Source organism: Sus scrofa, chromosome 11 (genome assembly GCF_054392235.1).
Source record: "Sus scrofa isolate SSC_HxYL_T2T_F1_AM1 chromosome 11, Sscrofa_HxYL_maternal_Yorkshire_Landrace_v2.0, whole genome shotgun sequence".
NCBI lineage: Eukaryota > Metazoa > Chordata > Mammalia > Artiodactyla > Suidae > Sus > Sus scrofa.
Window position 1 is genome coordinate 49,276,224 of NC_139393.1, and position 21,932 is coordinate 49,298,155.

The window sequence follows — 21,932 nt, forward strand, 5'->3', positions numbered from 1 at the left end:
AAATATGGAATTATAAAAATAATAATAAAAAGTTAATTGTAGTTAACTGTTTTGAACAGTTGTTTGAATTAATCCTGAAACTTCTTTCTGTTTAAAATGGATTGAAATTAGAGGGATCAGTGTAAGTTTATGGTTCATAATATTTAAAATAAAATAGAATTATTTATGTTTTACATGTGTGTACATTTGTATTTACCTTAAAGTCTCCTTAGAAAAAGAACAGACCACAGATGTGGAAATAGGAAACTATAAGATAAGCCTAGATCATCTTATATTCCACATCAAAAGAACTAAATGTGATGCTTACATCTCTAAGGTTAACAATTTGATAATAAACTTTGAATGCACTTTTGTTTCTACTAACATTGCAAGGCAATGGAGATAAATGATTTTTTTTTTAATTTTCAAGTCAATAATTTTCCATTATTTATTTTGCAGTTTTACCTGCTGTATATTTTATTTCTTTATAAGTGGAGGGTATAGTGAACGTTAATTTCAACAAAGAGAGACATCCCTTCTTTCAATTGAAAAGAAACCCTTCAACATATACTTTATGAATTTAAGAATAGGATTCATGATTTTAACTCATCCATTAATATTAATGCCTAGGGTAGTGAAATATTAGAAATATTTAAAGTTATCAGTTTGCTGCACATTTAAATAAGCAGTAAACGAACATTTCAACTCTTTATATTCTCAAAATTTGACAAAATAGTTAAAATACAGGTATCTATAAATGTTTATGACATGCTATTTAGATCAATTAGTGTCAAATGATCAGTTTTATCAAAAGAACTAAATACAACATTATTTGATATGAAAAGCAACTATCCAAAACCAGTTGGATATATATCTTTTCTAAAACATAAGAAGTTTATTGACACAAAGTTAACCAGTTTAAAATTAAACTGGTTTTTAAAATGTTTAAAATCAAACATATATAAGGGCTTTACCTGAAACCATGCTACAGCCAAATACAGGAAAATATTATGAAACTTGTAGAATTCAGTCTTAAATAATTCTGTGAAATCTTCACCATCAAATACAAAATCTTCCTCTATAAAATAGTAAACATTACTAACTCAGGAAGAGGGGTACAGAAAAACTTATACCTCATTTATATTTAGTAACATATAAAATTTGAATTAGATGTTAAAAGTGGGAAGTAATGCATAGCAGGAATAATATCTTTATGTATGCATATATAGCTTCTATTAGTGCAAGGGAAACAGGAGCAAAAAAAACGTGTAAACAAGTGAATGTGTGCAGCCAGTCTGGAAAATCTCTATTGCGGTCACTACAAATGTATTTCTTTCCAAAGCTATTAAACTTTTCTAATCCCCACACCAGTTTATTGTGGTTTTGAAAATTGGAGATCTCCCACACCTTCAAGTTCTATTTTTGCTAAGGCAGTGCAGACTTTTTTACTTCAGCTCTTCTCAGGTCACTGATTTTTCCTCCTAGTCTTACTTCTTGACTCTTTCATTTCCTCCAAGTTTTTTCCTCAGTCCTCTAAATTTTTGCCTTGAGACTCACTGTTTCAGAATCATCTTTGAACATGGCCTTAATTATAACTTTCCTGGTGGTTTTATTATAGCTTCTTATAGGTTTTAGTATAGCCCATGGAAACTGCTCACCAGATAGTTCTGTAGCATTCCAGTGTGCCTTTAATGCAACTCAAGGTCTTCCCAGTGAGGTCTGTTTCATTTTTGTTTCCCTGACTCTAAAAAGCTCATCAATGATATACTGAATTTTCACAGTAGATATTATGGACTTATCACTTATGTCTTTTGCTCCACCACTTATGTCAAATATCCATCTTTCCTCTTATATTGGACTTTGTGGTTCCTGTGCCCAGACCTTTTATAAGGTACAACTGTGCCCCCAAAACCAATGATGTTGGCACCTAACTGTGCCCAGTTGACCCTTGCCTGTAGAATCACATTTGGCCCAACAGAAGCTGCCTCACCTTTACTTGCTCCTGTTCCTCTTCCCTCATCCTCCAACTTCTACAGCCTCATTCTAATCTCAGGCTGTGAATTGGCCCCATGGCAATGCCTAGTAGAACCAAGGTATTAAAAAGTCACCCCTTTTCCTCAGAGTATGACTCACTCTAGAGCAAGTTTTGCTCCAGAGCATCTCAAGAGTTAAGGATGAAACAAGGCTCCAGCTGAGATCATGTCCTTGGTTTGCTCCTTCTCGTGTCCTCTCCTGATCTTCTGAAATCACTCTTTAAATAAATATTGCATACCTGAATTCCAGTCTCCAGTTCTACCTTCAGAGATCCTGACTTATGACACTGTTCACAAAATTTTCTCAGCTCGTCTCTTTTTCTATGCTTATATGATCCTCATTTCATGCCTGGACTAACTCTAACAATTTCCTAGATCATTAACTAGTTTTTGCTGTGTGCATCATTTGTACATTTTCTAAAGCTGTACCATTTTTCAGAGCTGTCTGAATAAATTATGATTAGTCCACTGTAGTTTATGCATTACTCTGTAGCTAGACTGCATGGATTTGAATGCTATTTTTACCACTTATTAAATGAACACTCTGGCTGAATGAGTTAATTTCTTCATTTTCTATTCTATAACAAAAAGATGGAGGAAATAATTTTCCTCCTTTTCAGAAAAAAAAAAAAGCAGGTTAGTATACACAAAATGCTTCAAACAGTGCTTGTCACATAATCAACACAGAGTGTTAACTAGTATTTCTTTATTACTATTGAATAGATTATGTCATTGCCCTGTTCAAGAACCTACATGAACTTCTAATAAAACATATCACTTCAAATATAAATTTCTCTACTGTATTTCAAGGTCTATTATAATAACTTTGTCCTACATTTATGGCTTAATTTCCTAGAATTTTCAACACAAATTTCTCCAATTTCACTAAGCTGGTAACCAAAATTTTCACAATCACAAATTTTTTACTACTCTATTTTCCATTCTATTCTCATTATCTAAAATAGCATACTTGGTCTATTTCACTAGGCTGAACTTATACAAAAATTCTCTAAAAAAATACTTACATGATACTCTGTCATGTTACTTGTTTTCTTGTTTTATTATCTCCTACACTTATTATCTCCTACACCTATACACTACCATTTATTTCAATGGCAGTTATTTATAAGTATAATGATTTCCATAACTGTCCTCCTCAAGATAATTGGAAGTTTCATGAAGAAAATTACAATTTCTAATCCTTTCACATCACCAACAAAGCATAGAAAACATACTGCAGAATATTATTAATAGGCATGAAGAGGATATTAAAATGATATCTAAATGATGGGAAACATGCAAAACAAATGTTTTCTGTTTCTCATATCTCAATCCCCCAGTTTTATTGAGATATTATTGACATGTAACATGTGAATTTGGTATATACATTTGTTTTGAAATGATTATAATAATATTTTTAATTGTTATACACTATTGATGAATTGATCCTTTTTATCATTATATAGTGACCATCCTTGTCTTCTGTTACCATTTTTGGCTTAAAGTCTATTTTGATCAAATTACTATAGATACCTGTGGTCTCTTTCTGTTTCCATTTGCTTGGAATAACTTTTTCCATTGCTCCACTATGTATGTCCTTAAAGTTGAAGCAAGACTCTTGGAGGAAGGATATATTTGGGCCTTATTTTTTAAGCCATTTATCTACTCTGCCTTTTGTTTGAAGAATGTAATCCAATTACATTTAGAGTAATTATTGATAGGTAAGGATTTATATTGTCACCTTATTTTTTTCTGTCTGTTTTGCAGGTCCCTTGTTGCTTTCTTCTTTTTTGCTATCTTCCTTTGGGAATTGATGATTTTCTATAGTGTATGCTTTGATTCCCTTCTGCATTTACTCTGTGTATCTACTGCAGGTTTTTGTTTTGTGGTTACCATAAGGCTTACATAAAATATACTATAAAAATAAATCTATTTTACACTGATAACTTAATTGCAGTCACATACAAAAACTCTGACTTTTTTCTCCTACTATCCCCCAATATTTTGTTTTCATGTCATAATATGCTTATTGTTATAATGTGTATCCATTAATTATTTTACCTACAGTTCCTTTGTCCTCTAACCTCTATACTAATAGATTTAATTTTCATTCTCAAGAAGAAAATGATTCAATGAAATTTAACACATCATCTTATTAAAGGATTAGATTACTCTTGTTGGCAACCTGTGTCCACAGGAGCCCTTCAGGAACCTGGTGCTATGGGCACTGCCTAGAGCTGAAGGAATTGCCTGGGGTTACCAAAGCTAGCAGGCTCAGGGATCTGTCTCTTTTTCCTGAAGTTTGTACAGACCTATTATAAACTGACCAAGATGACTGAGAGATTTAGGTGGATATTGGACTTATTATAGTGAAAAAGATAAAATATTCTTCTCCAATTAAAGAATATCTATCTAAGTAAATTTTCCATGAGTAAAGAGAAACATTACTACTTGCCTACTCCAGAGTATTAATATTTAAGTTACTTGTGAAATAAATTTCTGTTTACTCTATTAAATATGTTTCTTGAGGCACAAGTCCTTCCCATCAGGAAGGCTGCAGCAAGCCCTCACACCAACTTCAACCACCAGGGGGGAAGACATCAGAAACAAGAGGAGCTACAACCCTATTTTCTGCAACAAGGATACTGCACTAAATATTAATTCAAAATAAAAAGGCAGAGGATTACAAATCAGATAAAGGAACAAGGGAAAAAAAAAAAAGAAACAGAAAAACAGCTCAGTGATCTGGAGATTACCAACCTCAGTGAAAGACTTTAGACTAATGAGAATAAAGAGTCAAGATCTTGAAAATTAACTGGAGACAAATATTGATAAATTACAAAAAGCATTGAATAAAGAAATATAAGAGTTAAACATTAAGCAATAGGAGATGCAAAATAAAATGACTGAAAAAAAAAACCCTCTCTAGAAGGAACAAACAGAAGAATACAGGAGACAGAAGAAAGAATAAGTGAGGTAGAAGACACACTGGTGGAAATCAATGATGTGGAACAGAAAAGATAAAAAAAATGATTGAAAAGAAATGAAGACAGTCTAAGAAAACTCTGGGAAAACTTTAAAAACACCAACATCTGTATTACAGGGGTTCCAGAAAGAGAAAGAGAGAGAAAAGGCCAGAGAAAATATTTGAAGAGATAATAGCCATGAACTTCCCTAATATGCAAAAGGAATCACTCACTCAAATCCAGGAAGCACAAGTACCATATAAAATAAACCCAAGGAGGAATAACCCAAGATACATTAATCAAACTGATCAAAATTACAGACAAAGAGAAAATATTGAAAGAAGACAGGATAAAGAAACAAATAACACACAAGGGAACCCCAATAAGTTTATTCACAGATTTTTCAGCAGAAACTCTGCAGGCCAGAATGGAGTGGCATAATATGGTTAAAATGATGAAAGGAAAAAACCTCCAACCAAGATGACTCTACACAGTAAAGCTATCATTCAAATTTGAAGGATAAATCAAAAGCTTTACATACAAGAAAAAACTAAGAGAATTCAGCACCACTAAACCAGCTGTACAACAAATACTAAAGGAACTTCTCCAGATAGAAAAGAAGAAACCACAACTAGAAACAAAAATTTTACAAATAGCAAGGCTCACCAAAAAAGGCATATATATAGTAAAGGTGGGAGCTCATTCACACACAAATATGCTACCAGATCCAGAAGTGGTTACAAATGCAGGATACTGGAAATGTATTTACAATTATGATATATATATATATCATACACACACATCCCTATATCAAAACTTCAGGGAAACAGCAAACCAAAAATCTACAATTGATACACAGACAAATAAGAGAAAGCAATCCAAACACAACACTAAAGATAGTCATCAAAGCACAAGAGGAAAGAACAAGAGAAGTGAAGAAAAAAGGCCAACAAAAACAAATCCAAAACAATTAATAAAATGGCAATAATAACACATATCAATAATTACCTTAAATGTAAATGGACTAAATGTCCCATCTGAAAGACCTAGACTAGTTGAAGGGTTATATGAATAAGACCCTCATACATGCTATCTTCAATAAGCCCACTCAGTTTGAGGGACACCTACAAATTGAAAGTGAGAGCATGGAGGAAAATATTCCATGCAAATGGAAATCAAAAGAAAGCAGGAGTAGCAATACTCATATCAGACAAAGTAGACATTAAAATAAAGAATATTATTAGAGACAAATAAGGACATTACATAATGATCAAAGGATCAGTCCAAGAAGAAGATAAAACAATTGTAAATATATATGCACCCAACATAGGATCACCTCAATATATAAGGCAACCACTAACAAACTTGAAAGGAGAAATTGAAAATAACATAATAATAGCGGGGGACATTAACACCCCACTTAATGCACAGATCAGCCAGACAGAAAATCAACAAGGAAACAGTGGCCTTAAATGATGCTTTAGACCAGATGGACTTTATAGATATGTATAGCATATTCCATCCAAAAGCAGCAGAATACACATTCTTCTCAAGTGCACACAGAACATTTTCCAGGACCTCATTTTGGACTGCAAATCAAGTCTCAGTAAATTTAAGAAAACTGAAATCATATCAAGCAACTTTTTCAACCACAGCACAATAAGACCAGAAATCAATAAGAAAAAGACAGCAAAAACACCAACACATGGAGACTAAACAACATGCTCCAAACAACCAATGGATCACTCAAGAAATCAAAGAGGAAATAAAAAATACCTAGAAGCAAATGATAACAAAGACACAACAATCCAAAATCTATGAGATGCAGCAAAAGCTGTTCAAAGAGTGAAGTTTATAGCAATGCAATCCTCCCTTAGTAAACAAAAAAAATCTCAAGTGAACAACCTAACTTTACACCTAAAACAACTAGAAAAAAAAATAACAGACAAAACCCAAAGTTAGAGACCAAAACTCATAATAAATATCAGAGCAGAAATCAATGAAATAGAAATGAAGAAAACCACAGAAAAGATTAATGAAACTAAAAGTTGGTTCTTTGAAGAGATCAACAAAATTGATAAACCCTCAGCCAGACTCATCAAACAAAAAAAGAGAGAGGACTCAAATCAATAAAATTAGAAATAAAAAAGGAGAAGTTACAACGGATATCATAGAAATACAAAGGAACATAAGAGACTACTACAAGAAACAATATGTCAATAAAACTGACAACAGAGAGGAAATGGACAAATTCTTAGAAGAGTATAATATTCAAAGATTAAACCAAGAAGTAATGGAAAAGTTGAACTGACTCATCACAAGTACTGAAATTGAAATTGTGATTAAAAAAAACTTCCAACAAACTAAAGTCCAGGACCAGATGTCTTCACAGGCAAATTCTATCAAAAATTCAGAGAAGCATTAAGACCTATCCTTCTGAACCTATTCCAAAAAATCGCAGAGGAAAGAGCACTCCCAAACTAATTGCATGATATCAAAACCAGATAAAATATTACAAAAAAAAGAAAAGAAAATCACAGGCCAATATCACTGGTGAATATAGATACAAAAATCCTCAACAAAGTACTACCAAACCAAATTCAGCAATATTTTAAAAGGATTGTACATCATGATTAACTGAGCTTTATCACAGGGATGCAAGGAGTTTTCAATATGTGCAAATCATCAGTGTGATACAGCATATTAACAAACTTAAGAGTAAAAACCATACGATCCCCTAAATAGATATAGAAAAAGCTTTTGACAAAATCCAACACACATTTCTGATAAAAACCCTCAAGAAAGTGTGCATAGAGGGAACCTACCTCAACATAATAAAGGCCATATATGACAAAACCACAGCTAACATCATTCTCAATGGTGAAAAGCTGAAAGACTCCCACTAAGATCAGGGACAAAACAAGGATGTCAGCTCTTGCCACTACTATTCAACATAATGTTGGAAGTCCTAGCGAAGGCAATAAAAACCAAAAAGAAAGAAAAGGAATCCAAACAGGAAAGGAAGAAGTAAAACTCTCACTGTTTGCATATGACATGATATTATAACTAGAAAATCCTAAAGATGCTATCAGAAAACTGTTAGAGCTAATCAATGAATTTGATAAAGTTGCAGGATACAGAATTAGAATGCAGAAATTGACTGCATTTCTATATATTAACAATGAAAGATCAGAAATAGAAATTAGGGAAACAATCCAATTTACTTTTGCATCCAAAAGAATAAAATACCTAGGAATAAACTTACCTAAAGAAACAAAAAACCTGCACTCTGAAAAATATGACACTAATTAAAGAAATCAAAGATTACACAAACAGATGGGAAGACATACCATGCTCTTGGATTGGAAGAATTAATATTGTCAAAATGACTACACTGCCCAAGGGAATCTACAGATTCAATGAATCTCTATCAAATTATTGAGAACATTTTTCACAAAACTAGAACAAAATATTTTAAAGTTTGTTTGGAAGCACAAAAGACCCAGCATAACCAAAGCAATCCTGAGAAAAAAAAATGGAGCTGGAGGAATCAGGTTCCCTTACTTCAGTCTTTACTACAGAGTTAATGTCATCAAAACAGTATGGTACTTGCACAAAAACCAAAATACAGATCAGTGGAAAAGGATAAAAAGCCCAGAATTAAGCACATGAACCTACTTTCAACTAATCTAAGACAAAGGAGGCAAGAAAATACTATGGGGAAAGACAGTCCCTTCAATAAGTGGTACTGAGAAAACTAGACAGCCACATGTTAAAAAAAAGAAATCAGAACACTCCTTAAAACCATACACAAAAATAAATTCAAAATGGATTAAATGCCTACATATTAGACCAGATATTATAAAACTCTTAGAGGAAAACAGGCCAAACACTCTCTGACATAAACCACAGAAATATCTTCTCAGGTCCAGCAATATCTTCTACAGTAATGACAAAAAAAAAAAACTAATTTAAAAAAAATGGTACCTAATTAAACATAAATATTTTTGCACAGCAAAAGTAACCCTAAACAAAATGAAGAGACAACCCACAGAATGGGAGAAAATATTCACAAATGAAACTACTGACAAGGGATTAATCTCCAAAATATATAAACACCCCCTGCAGCTCAATACCAGAAAAAAAAAAATCAAAAAATGGGCAGAAGATCTACATAGACAATTCACCAAAGAAGACATATAAAGGAGGCCAAAAAAGCACATGGAAAGATGTTCAACATCACTAATAGAGAAATGCAAACCAAAACTATTATGAGGTACCACCTTACACCAGACAGAATGGCCATCCTCAAAGAGTCTGCAAATAATAAATGCTGGAGACCATGTGGAGAAAAGGAACCCTCTTACACTCTTGGTGGAAATGTAAGTTGGTATAACTGCTATGGAAAACAGTATGGCAATTCCTCAAAAAACTAAAAATAGAATTACCACGTGGTCCATTAATCCCTCTCCTGGGCATCTATCCAGAGAAAACCATGGCTCAAAAAGATACATGTACTCCAATGTTCATTGCAGCACTGTATACAATAACCAAGACATGGAAGCAACCTAAATGTCCATCATCAGAGGAGTAGATAAAGAAGATGTGGTTTATATACACAGTGGGAAATCACCCAGTCATAAAAAGGAATGAAATAATGGCATTTGTAGCAACATGGATGAACCTAGAAATTATCACGCTAGTGAAGTTAGACCATTAGACCCCAATGTCATATGCTATCACTTATGTGCGGACTCTAAAAAAATGATACAATGAATTTATTTGCAGGACACAAATTGGCTCAAGATTTTGAAAAACTTATAGTTACCAAAGGAAATAGGTTGAAGAGGGCAATTGACTGGGGGTTTGGCTTGGAAATGTCCTAAGTTTAGGTTGTGATGATGGTTGTATAACTATAAATATAATAAAATTATTCGAATTTAAATAAACAAACATGTTTCTATTAATATCAGTTCCTACTTTTAGCTCAACTATTTTGTTAGTAGAAGTGCTTAGTAAAGAACATTAAAACAATAACTATATTCCTGAAATAACTAAATTCATTATCAAACTTGCACAAAAATGAAAATAGAATGTAATATTTTATGAAATGCTCAGTTTTTTGGTCTATAGAGCAAAATCCTTTTTGTCCCCATCACATATCATTTTCATTTTCACTTAAGTTTTTATTTTATCATAAAATGTTCATGTTCAGAAGTTCAAAGAAGACATATATTTATACATTAAAAATAATATCAGCCCTTCCTTTATCCAGCCAAGGAGCCCTTCTCCCTACGAATAAGCTTTGTTGACTGTATATCATATATCCTTCCACACTATTTCTATGCATATAAATAACACTATTTCCAACTCAGAGATTGTTAGTAGTTAAGATTTTCCCCTTTGTTTCTAACCAATGAATTTATTCTTCGTAATGGCTAAAAGGAGAAAAAACTTTCAAAAGCTTAACTGTATTTTATTATATATCTGTACATTATAAAAGAATTGGCAGTGAAAACTTCTTTTACTATTGAAAATTTGTCCAATTACTAACATGATTTTGTCAGTCTAATTTTCAGCATCTGACATCCCAGCCTACCTACCAAAAATTCTTATATGTAGTATTGAGAGATTTACCTTCAAAAGTTTTGGTTCACTTGTTGTTAATCAATTATTCCAGGCCATTTATGAGAAGTCTATTTTAATTTTGGAATTTTTCTGAGGATCTAAAGCATAGATAAAGTTAAAATGTGATTAATTTTCATGCTTAAAATGTGTTAATGTCATTTTAAGCATTGTTAGTCTTTCAGAGCTAATCTACTTAAAAACATGCCTAATAATAACCTAACATATCTATATATCTATACTGCCATGCATTTCATAAATGAATTAATAGTTGTGATATACATAAGATAAAAAAAATCTGTACAACAAAACCATCACATAAACTAAAGGTTTTATGGAGATCTATTTAATGGTCATAATTTGTTAACTTAAATAGAGTTTGCTTTGAAAATTTCAAGTGACAATTGAATTAATATGAAAGTAAAAATATATGATCTTTATGAATGACAGTTTATAACAGTGGCTTGCAATGTCTTTCCTGGAAGAGCAGTAGATCTTAATGCAAGTAATTTCTTTTTTATTATTTAAAATTATTCAATAGTCCCATAATTTTCACTACTAATGACTGGAACATTATATACATATGTGCTCTGTGTGTGTGTGTGTGTGTGTGTGTGTGTGTGTGTGTGTGTGTATGGCCAAAGACAATACTCAACTGTACTAATCAAAATATAAAAGTGTAACTTAAGAATTTATTCATTGCTATTATTGCTAAGATGAGGATTTGTTTAAGGCAACAATTTAATTTTGCACTAGTTTTAGTCAGTTCATTTTTTGAAAGTATAAATCAGGAAGTTCAATGTACATGCTATTACTGGAAACAGTTCTTGCCTTTCACAGGTGTCCCATAAATATTTTCCCACATATTTGTTAATATATTTTTAACTTCAAAATATAATTATAAAATTTACTTTTGTAAAGATAGTGCTAAAGTTTTAGACCACAGCATAATAAAATATAAATCCTTATTTAAATGAATTTAGTGGATAGAGTAAAATCATTCTTATCATATTAAGGAAAGTATAGAAGGTTGACATGACAATAATATATTTAACTTAAAATTTTCTAAATATATAAAATATATGTGTTAAAAATATTTATAAATATTGGAGTTCCCATTGTGGCATAGAAGAAACTAATCAAACCTGGAACCACGGGGTTGCAGATTTGATCCCTGGCCTCGCTCAGTGGGTTGAGGATCTGGCATTGCTGTGAGTTGCGGTGTAGGCTGCAGTTGTGGCTCAGATCCCATGTTGCTATGGTTGTGGCGTAGGCTAGCAGCTGTAACTCCAATAGATGCATAGCCTAGGAACGTCCATATGCCATGGGCTTGGCCCTAAAAAAAACAATTAAAAAATTATAAATATAAAATATGTATAAAAGTAATATATTGCTTAGATATTTTAGGCTAATCTAAACCAAGAAACAATTTTATTTCTTGGTCATATGGATTATTATTTTCAAAGCTTGCATGATTTTTAATCAAGTTATTTAGAAAAAATATTAATGACCTAAAGAAGAAGAATAAAAAAACAATGTAGAATACAGTCAATATGAGGAAATTGCTCAATATATTGTCCAAAAATGCTTCAAATGAGAAATATTAAATCATTATCAATAAAAACTTATAATACAAATTTTATAAATCTCTGTTCTTGAATCAGCATTTGATATGTTAATATACTTTTGAGTTGATTGAATTCTATCTTCTTAAACAAATGTATATCTAATTATTTAACTAATAAGTAATTTAAATGAAATAAACAGCTACATTCTCAAATTAAAAATCTTACAATAGAATTTCTATCTACATGCTATTATATGACAGCTCAAAATAATTTATTTGCCACATGTATTACAATATTGGATTTCTCAATAATGATGACTATTTGTTAGTTACTCTGTTGCTAATAATGAAAGTTCATAGCAATTCTTGAAATATAAGTGTGAATTTTATATATTAGAGTTGTTGCTGGAGTTCCATTGTGGTGTAGTTGTTTAAGGATCTGGCATTGTTGCTACAGGCACTTGGGTAGCTGTTGTGGTGTGGTGCAGTCCCTAGCCTGGGAACTTCTACATGCCACAGGCATGGCCGAAAAAAAAAAAAAAAAAAGAAAAGAAAAGAAAAAGATCATTGCCATGGTTGCCACGGTTAGTTGACAGATTGAACCCCATATGGTGTGGATTAGTTAGTTAATGTCAAATGTTCTTCTTATGCATTTCTAATGTATTGGTTCAAATTCAATAACCACATTTTAATATTACTAGCATCGTAGAAACAGTCTTAGTTTTCTGGGATTCTTTTAATAATCCACACTTAGTGTATATACATTACCTAGATAATACAATTTAAACTAAAAAACATGGGATGAGTACTACATTGAAAATATTTACTATTCACAGTTAATTTACTTTTTCTATTTACTCATAAGTATTAATGGTATTAAATGACATACATCAAGGTATTCTAAGGCTATTTACCATTGTATCTAATATATAAAATAATCAGTAACAAAAAATTAAATTAAAATTATTCCCTTATTTAAATTTTTGAAAAATGGGAATAAAATCAACATTCAATTTAATGAATTTTCAAAAGTAAACTGATAGCAAATCAATATAATCATGGGAAATAATCAGATATCCACTTCATGTAACTTAAAATTATCAAACATAAGTATATAAGGGATGTTTAAAAGTGTATTAGTCTTTAAATATATTGGCCTTACCATTAATATCGGTGTACCACAAGTCAAAGAATTTTAATAAACATAAAATAAAGATGTCACTTAAATATGTTGAATTTCCTACTTGAACAATTAAACAATATATACCCAAGATAACTTGATTTCCTTTCAATTTTGACAGAAAAGCAGTAGGTTACATCATCCTCAGTTTAAATTGATTTCCACTTACTATGATTCTGAATCAATAAAATTGAGTATTTTTTAATCCTTATTAGAGGAAGTTTTATTTTGGAACAATTTATATTAGCTTTACTTTCTTCTTGCCATTATAACCCTCCTGATAATACCAAAGCCTTCTTAGAATTTTTTTTTTTGTTTTTTTGGCAGCACCTGCCACATGGCAGGCCATCACTGTTCTCACACTAGGGATAAAACCTACACCAGAACAATGACCTGAGCCACAGAAGTAACAATGCCAAATCTTAACCCACTATACTATGAGGGAATTCACAGAAATGTGGATCCTTAATTCTCAAATCATAGAATATTTTGCAATATACATAACAGACTCTCATTCTAAACATATGAATGAGTATTTCCAATAAAGGCAGATTACTTTACCTATGTGCAGGTATTTTTCGGTTTCCAACAATCAGGATAACATCACAGAGTTGCTGTTGTTTCAAGTAACTTTCCATTTTCCTGAAGGTTTGTTCAGCATGGTGCACGGCCTGATAGAATTCTTCAGAGCTACTGGAGTCCATATCACTCTGAGGTGTCAGTGAATGGCTAGCTGCTGACAGCCTGCAAACCACATAAAAAATATATATATATATATGGGGTTTATAAAATGTTTCCAATTGTTCTGAACTACATAGAGTTTTAGAATGTTCGTCATTGTTAATATATCAGAAAAATCCATTTTGGGTTAAATGAACGCTAGGAAGCCATATAAGGATTGTAAATTTTTTCTCATGCTAAAGAGACTTAAAAGATAGGTTATCTTTATTTATTACAACAGTAAATTAATAAAATTGAAAAAAGTCACAGAAATGGTAAATTACAAACATGCTTATTCTAAAAGTAATTACTAATTTAATCAATTTGACATCAAGATAGACCATCTAATTCCATCTAATTATACTACTCTAAATTACTACTCTTATGAGGTTGTAGTAAATGCTGCTTTACATAAGTAGGAGATTTTTACTGTGAGAAATTATAAAACATAGTTTATAAAAAAGATTAACACAAATGTGAAAGTAATTTTTTTCATATTCTACACCCAACTAATTAAACAAAAACATACAGAATGCATTAACTCATTATTAATAGATGTTTTGATCTTGCATGTGTATACATATACACATATATAAACACACATGTGAGAAACTTTAGGATTATTTTATAAAATGCGTGATACTTCAGTTTACCTACTATGTTTATTAATGTCATAGACCACTTCATAGTGAAGACTTTAACGTACCATATTCCATATAAGAAGACTCAGTATACTTAGGTGCATGATAAACTCAGCATGCTCAATCAAGTGTTTTGATAATACATACCTAAAATGATTTAAAAATAAAAATTTATTAAATACCTAACAATAATGATGAAGTGGCTTATTTCAAGACAGAAAGCAACATGGAAAATTTGCTTCTACTTACAATACAATAAATTGGTACTGGCTAAACCTCTCACAAAGAACACCACAAAATGTTACATATAATATTAAAATAACTTCTTTAATATACTTATAGCTACTAAGGCAGCCAGGATCTGAAAGAACAAGATTCTAGAATAAGGATAAACTCATGGAAATCAGCTCGAAATTCTACACAGCTTTTTCTTTCCTCCTCAAGGCATCTACTAACTATGTACACCATAAGGTTAGAGTCTGAGAAGCTCAGAAACTAATAATGTGGCAACTAAGCAGGACCTCTGCTGGTACCATGGAGCTTGGAGGAGGAATGGATACTGGAATTACAGGCTTCAGAGTGGATACTTGACGGCAAACCAGGAGCCATCAAGGAAAGTTCAGGTAAGGCTATTATTGCCACTTTTCCCCTCACAGTATTTGCTAATTTTTAAGCATGCTAGATAAGCAGAAAATAGTTTATGGGATGTTGAGAAGTTAAACAGAAATTGAAAGAAAAAAAATTTGAGTTAAAGGACAAGCAAGGACAGGGTTCTGGTAAATAAATGGAATTTCAACTCCCTGAAGGACTGTATCCTAGAAATCAGGAGAACTGAAAATAGACAAGCTAAAACAAAGGCTGAAACCTAGATTTGAATCAACGAAATTCCTAAGTGCGTTAAGGTGATCTTCTAATGGAAATGCTCACAAACAGTCAAAATAAATCCTCTTTAGAAAGAAATAACCTCATTCATACTCTATGATTTCTTGTACACATATATAATACTTGACATTAAGGAAAAAATAGCAGGTCTGTAAAGAAATAAAATTTGGGAAAAATAGACATTAGAAACAGGCTCTCAGGAGCTACAGATAACTATAAATGGATGGATCACAGTTATTTAGTAGATGTGTAAACAACCTAAATGTCCATTGACAGATGACTAGATTAAGAAGATGTGGTATATACATACAGTGGAATACTACTCAGCCATAAAAAGAACAAAATAATGCCACTTGAAGCAACATGGATGGAACTAGAGACTCTCATACTAAGTGAAGTAAATCAGAAAGAGAAAGACAAATACCATATGATACCACATATCTGGAATACAGCACAAATAAACCTTTTCACAGAAAAGAAACTCATGGACTTGGAGAACAGACCTGTGGTCACCAAAGGGGAGGGAGTGGGGTGGACTGGGAATCTGGGGTTAATAGATGCAAACTATTGCCTTTGGAATGGATAAGCAATGAAATCTTGGTGTATAGCACTGGAAACTATATCCAGTCACTTATAATTGAGCATGAAGGATAGTGTGAGAAAAAGAATGCCTATATGTATGTTTGACTGGGTTAACTTTGCTGTACAGGAGAAAATTGACAGAACACTGTAAACCAGCTACAATGGAAAAAAAAACAATAAAAATAAGTAAACAGATAAAAATTTTAAAAAATTATGGTAAAAAAAAGAACCATAAGTAGAAAAATATTCAAGCAAAAAATCTATAAGCAATAGTTTGGAAAACAAATAAAACATGGTAAGAAATTTAAAAATCTATGTAATTGTAGTCTGAAAAGCACAGGAAAGACAAGATGGGGCAAAAGCCATCTGAAGAAATAATGGTCAATTGTTTTAAAAAATGTGTTAAAGACCTCAAGACGCAGATTTAAGATTCACTGCACATTCCATGATAAAGAAAACCATCATAGTAAAACCAATGCAAAACCAAAAAAAAAAAAAAAAAAAAAAGCAAATAACAACAGAAATCTGGCGACTTTCTATACAAAACCTGAAAAGGATGTTACAATGCTACAAGGAAGGAAAATTAATGGCCACTGTTTCTCTTAAACATTTTTGCAAAATTATAAGCAAAAGATTAGCAACCAAATACGTAAATGTATATAAAAAAGAAATAATAAACGTATCAAATATAGAGTTGACAATGTATCATATCTAAGTTGGACTTAAGGAACAGTTTTAATTACATAAAGCCACTTCATTCATTCATACAGCAAACATCAAATTTTGTTGAATCCCTTTTTCCTTTAGATTAAAAATGAAAGCTTTTAGTACCACTTCTATTTAACATTTTTCTGAAGGTCTTGCCAATGTAATGTAAGCAAATAAAAAATAAATTCCATAAAAGTTAGATAAGAAAAAAAAAATATCTGATTTTATCTCCAGAAGATGTTTAAGCACATATAGGATCTAAAAATTCTACAGAGAAATATGCAAATCTAGATCCACTAAAATCATTTATGTTCTGTGTTATATACAATATTTGTCTACACGATACGGTTATTTTCATGAGACTTTACAAGTTTTCTTTTAAATGCTTAAAACTATAGAAGTTTTGCTGTATCATATGTTTTTCTTTCAGAAATTTGTAAATTACAACCCAGGAATATGGTCATTTCCCAGAATATATTTTAGGAATTCAGGCTGAGGCATATGTGGCAAGAACAGTAGAATTCTTCCAGACATTAACACACTGAACAGAAAGTCACAAAATGTCCTACAAGATGAATTTTTAAATAAAAAATGAGCATAATACCATTGACTCTCATATAACTAAGGAGAATCGAGTCAGGACTGTAGCTTGAGATTTACAGCAAGACTACCTCCATTAAGATCCTGATATTTCTGATCTGGTATCAGCCCACATGAATAGCATATAAAATTCAAGATATAAGAGACAACTCTGCAAAATGGCTCCAGATTGTTATAAAGGAGGCTTGGGATAAAGACCCCATTCAGATCCTTATGTCAATTTCCAACAAGTTAGACAATATATTATTGAGGGGCGAAAGTTCTACATTTCACTAAGAATTTCATAGTTTGGGAAGTGTTACTGGGAAAATAATTTAATATACTTTATTTTCAAAACACAATTTGTGATGGATACAATATTGGAGAAAAATAGTACAATAAATAGAATTGCTTTCACTTTCAGTTTTAAAGCTTGGTGAGATGTGAAACAGGACATAGAATTTGACAGGATTAATTCAAGGTCAAAAAGCTAATTACTGTCAAGATAGCCATCTTTTACATAATCCAGGTACACTAGCATTTCTTGATTATGATGTCGACTTGTGTCTTTTCTGAAGAATTTGAAAGTAATTTGAGAATAAGTCTTAAAAGAACAGAGAGCTGGATACTAGTTCAAAGGTGATTTTTTTAGGAGTTCTGTGGTGCAGAAGAGTTAAGGATCAGGTGTTGTCAATACAGCAGCCCAGGTCACTTCTATTGCACAGGTTTGATCCCTGGACTGGGAACGTCCACATGACAAGAAGAAACAAGAAAAAAAAAAATGTTTTTTTCAATACAGAGTTCCTGTTGACTCCCAGATTTTTATCCTAAAAGTTCCCATTCTTCATTTCTCCATATGAAAACAAGTCACTGTTCTTGAAGACTAGTTGATTTGCAGAGAAATAATAATGTTGGTTTGACTTGATTTTCTACCTATGAAGTCATTGTCACAGTGCTTACACATTTCCTCATAAATCATTTCTTGATCTCAGACTTGATTAAGGCTTGTTGTCCTTGCACTTGGGTTCAGGATATAAAAAGGAGTTTCAGGGCTCTTCTGATTTTTAAGCTACAGTTCATTATATAATCTTCTTCCCATCACATATCTAGGCTTATTATTTTAACAAATGACATCATACAATTTAGGAAATGGAGATTATATCTTTACCATGTTTCCTATGAGTATTATGAAAAAAATCTGACATTGGATTATTGCTGTTACTATCTAGCTTTTATGTCTTCAACCTAAATAAAATTTATAGTTTCTTTGCAATCTGAGAGTTTCTCAGATAGTATGATCTGACATTGTAATTTTTATTCTTATTGTGACCCAACAGTATAAAGCTCCCAGTTTTAAAAAATATAATTTAATTCCAATATGACTTCTTCCCAACAGAAGTTAAACATGCTTAAGACTTCTCCAACATAAGATATATAAAACAATAAAATGAATAACATTTTTTCTTGACCTCGTGAATAGAACTACATCACAAGTGACTGCGATTTGCTCTGGCTACATCCATGCTTGCTGCCCATGCTGGACTTCTGCTGAACCCTCTAAATTAAAGATGATGAATAATTGCTAAGAACCAGATTTATCTGGCCTAAGAAAACATAGCTTTCCCTAGTAAACAAGAGATTTGAACAAGATCCGCTACATGGTGACCCTGGGCCTGCATCATAAGTCCTTTTGTTCCTGAGTCTCTTTACTTCGTTGAGATTTAGGCTTTTATTCCTGGGTGTCTTGTTGGATGGATCACATAACAGTTGCTTTCTTTCACTGAGTGCACTATAATGGGATATTTGCAGCCTAAGACTCTTATAAGGGAGGATTCTCCCATGCCTAGGATTCCTCTTGGCCACATGTACACAAAGTAAGGGGCTGCCTCTTGTGCTTACCTAGTTACATCGTAATGGTATCCCAGAGATGATATAAAATAGAAGTGGCCACAATAGGGAAATTTTGAAATTCCAAAATGATCCTTTTTTTTTTGTGCACAATTAGAAGCTAATGGTTTGAAACTAAAGAAATACAGTGGGAAGCCTATTTCAATTGATATACTGAAGCCTTCCAAGGGACTCAGGAAACACAAAAGTTTTGTGAATCTAAATTTTTTTCACTCCAGGATACAGTTTATAAGCTCATTACTGCAAATAAATATCTTCGCTCTCATCTAAATGCTCTGGAAATGGCTCAAGAGACCTCTTCTTCTTCTCCTTCTCCTTCAGTGCCTGCATATCCAGAACTTGCTTCGCTGCCATTTTACCTTTCCGACCCTCCTGTTCCTCCTCCAAAATCTCCCTATCTAATTGCCTTCCCATCAGAAATCTTTCCCATTGTCATTACTTTCAACCCTGATGGCACCAGCCATCTAGTAGAATATAGACCTTGGCCCCCTGCAGAAATATGGGCCATAATTCAGGAATTTCCCAAGGCCACTGAGGACCTCTTCAGCTTTTCAGAATTTAACCATCATAACAAATGTATGATCCAGGATTCTCTAACTTGTATCAAATAATGAGCATCTTAGAGAAAGCCAAGCCAGACACTGGCCAATGATTGCTGGCTGGTTTACCCTTTAGATAATATTCATAGAAAGGACATCAGTATGGTGGCACTAGCTTCACAGTTATCTTGAGCCCTTCATGAAACAATTTCTTGGGCTTTTTCCCATCTCCTTCACCAAGGGAAAAATTCAGTCCTCTACACAAAGACCTAGTGAAAATATTCATGTCTACAGACAGGATTCTGAGAAAACTGTTCCTACTGAGGCAAACAGTGCCCAAATCCTCTTTAATTCAATCTTTGTTGGAGTATTAGATGAGAAACTTGAATGGCTGATGAAATGGGTACAACTGGGAAACAATGATCACTCCTGATCTCGTCAACTTGGCTCATCAGCTGTCTATAACTATCATGGGTACATAAAACTTAAGATCACTAACACCATTAGCAGGTAAGTTTTTGGAGCAGCTCATGACTTTGGAATTCTTAAAAGTTTTCTTAACTTCAGTGGGAAATGAAAATAAAAATGACCACTTTTGTTAAGACTTTACTGACAAATAATTGACAGTAATAAACTTCCTAGGGCATTCCAAAGATAACACTGAAGAATGAAAGGGGAACCAATTGGCAAATAGGGTTGCTAAGGTGACAGCGTTATAAGATTTAGGTTCCATAAGGGAACATCTTCTTTTCAGTCATTCTGTTTACACTATGTTGGCTGCTTTGGAAGGATATGGAGATTCAAAGGGTATTATGAAAGATGGGCACTTGCATGCTAAGAATCAACAGAAATGGATTTTTGCAGGATGCTCATTTGATGAACGTACTAGGCTTTGATAGGGGCCACAGAGCTGTGATGTTCTTTTTGCAGGGGTTGCTGATGGAATAATAGCTGAGGAAAACAACACTTTTGTAAACCTTCCTCACAGTTGAAGCATGTGTCAAAATGTCAGATCTGTCCTAAATATAACCCAGAAAAACTTATCCATACTTTTCTAGGCCACTTTCCTTTGCTTCCTGGTTCCTTTACTATCTGGCGACTGGTTTTATCCATCTGTCTTCCCCTCAAGGATACAAATATGTTCTAGTGATGGTTTGCATGTATTCCCATTGTGGAGAATCCTCTCCTTTCAGATGAACCTTTGCCCTTGTGGTGGCCAAAATACTGTTGAGAAAAGATTATTCCTACTTGGGGAATTCCCTTGGAATTATATAGCGTTGAAGGTACACATTTCACTGGACAAATTTTAAATGTTTAACTCTCCTAGTTTATCTTGTTCATTTACTATAACCCATAGCATTCTTTCCTTCTTTGGTCAATAGAACCAGATAACCACCACCACGCCCAATAGTTCTCCAAAAAACATTTGCTCCAGTAGGACCCTGAAATTATCTGGAAATATCAGATTCTGCTTCTAAACACCTACCTTTATCTCACTATACAACATCAAAAACCTATTCTTATGATAACACTTCTGTTTTCCAATAAGGAAGACTTTTAGTCTACTCAAATATAATAGACTTATGATTTGTTTTTTTTTTATTTTTTAAAGTTTTATTGAAGTATAGTTGATTTACAATGTTGTGATAATTTCTACTGTAAACAAAGTAATTCATTTATGCATAAACAAATATCCATTCTCCTTCGGATTATTTACAACATAGTCACAGAATATTGTGTAGAGGTCCCTGTGCTATATAGCAGGTCCCTGCTGGCCAATAATTCCATATACCACAGTGAGCATATGTGAATCACAAACCCCCAGTCCATCCCTCCCCACAACCTGTACCCTTTGGTAACCATAAGTTTGTTTCAACATCTGTGAGTCGCTTTCCATTCTGTAAATATTTTCATTTGTATCCTTTTTTCTTTTTTTTTGGTTACACATATACATGATATCATATGATGTTTGTCTTTCACAGTCTGACTAACTTCACTTAGTATGATAGTTTCCAGTTGCATC

At 32.6% G+C, this 21,932-nt stretch overlaps 1 protein-coding gene across 10 annotated transcripts in view; it reads right to left on the reverse strand.

Annotated features, from left to right (window-relative positions):
- The window catches only part of KLHL1 (kelch like family member 1), a 386,276-nt gene that overhangs the window by 231,471 nt on the left and 132,873 nt on the right, over positions 1-21,932 (reverse strand). For 8 of the 10 annotated variants that reach the window (XR_014820062.1, XM_003131017.5, XM_084982469.1 and 5 more), the window contains exon 2: positions 13,912-14,094. Coding sequence is in view for 7 of the 10 variants with exons in the window: in XM_003131017.5 (XP_003131065.1) it covers positions 13,912-14,094 (183 nt within the window). In the remaining 3 variants the exon portion in view is untranslated. Of the gene's footprint in view, positions 1-953; positions 1,058-10,615; positions 10,637-13,911; positions 14,095-21,932 lie in introns of those variants that run through there. The other 2 variants (XM_084982471.1, XM_084982470.1) reach the window with 2 other exon arrangements.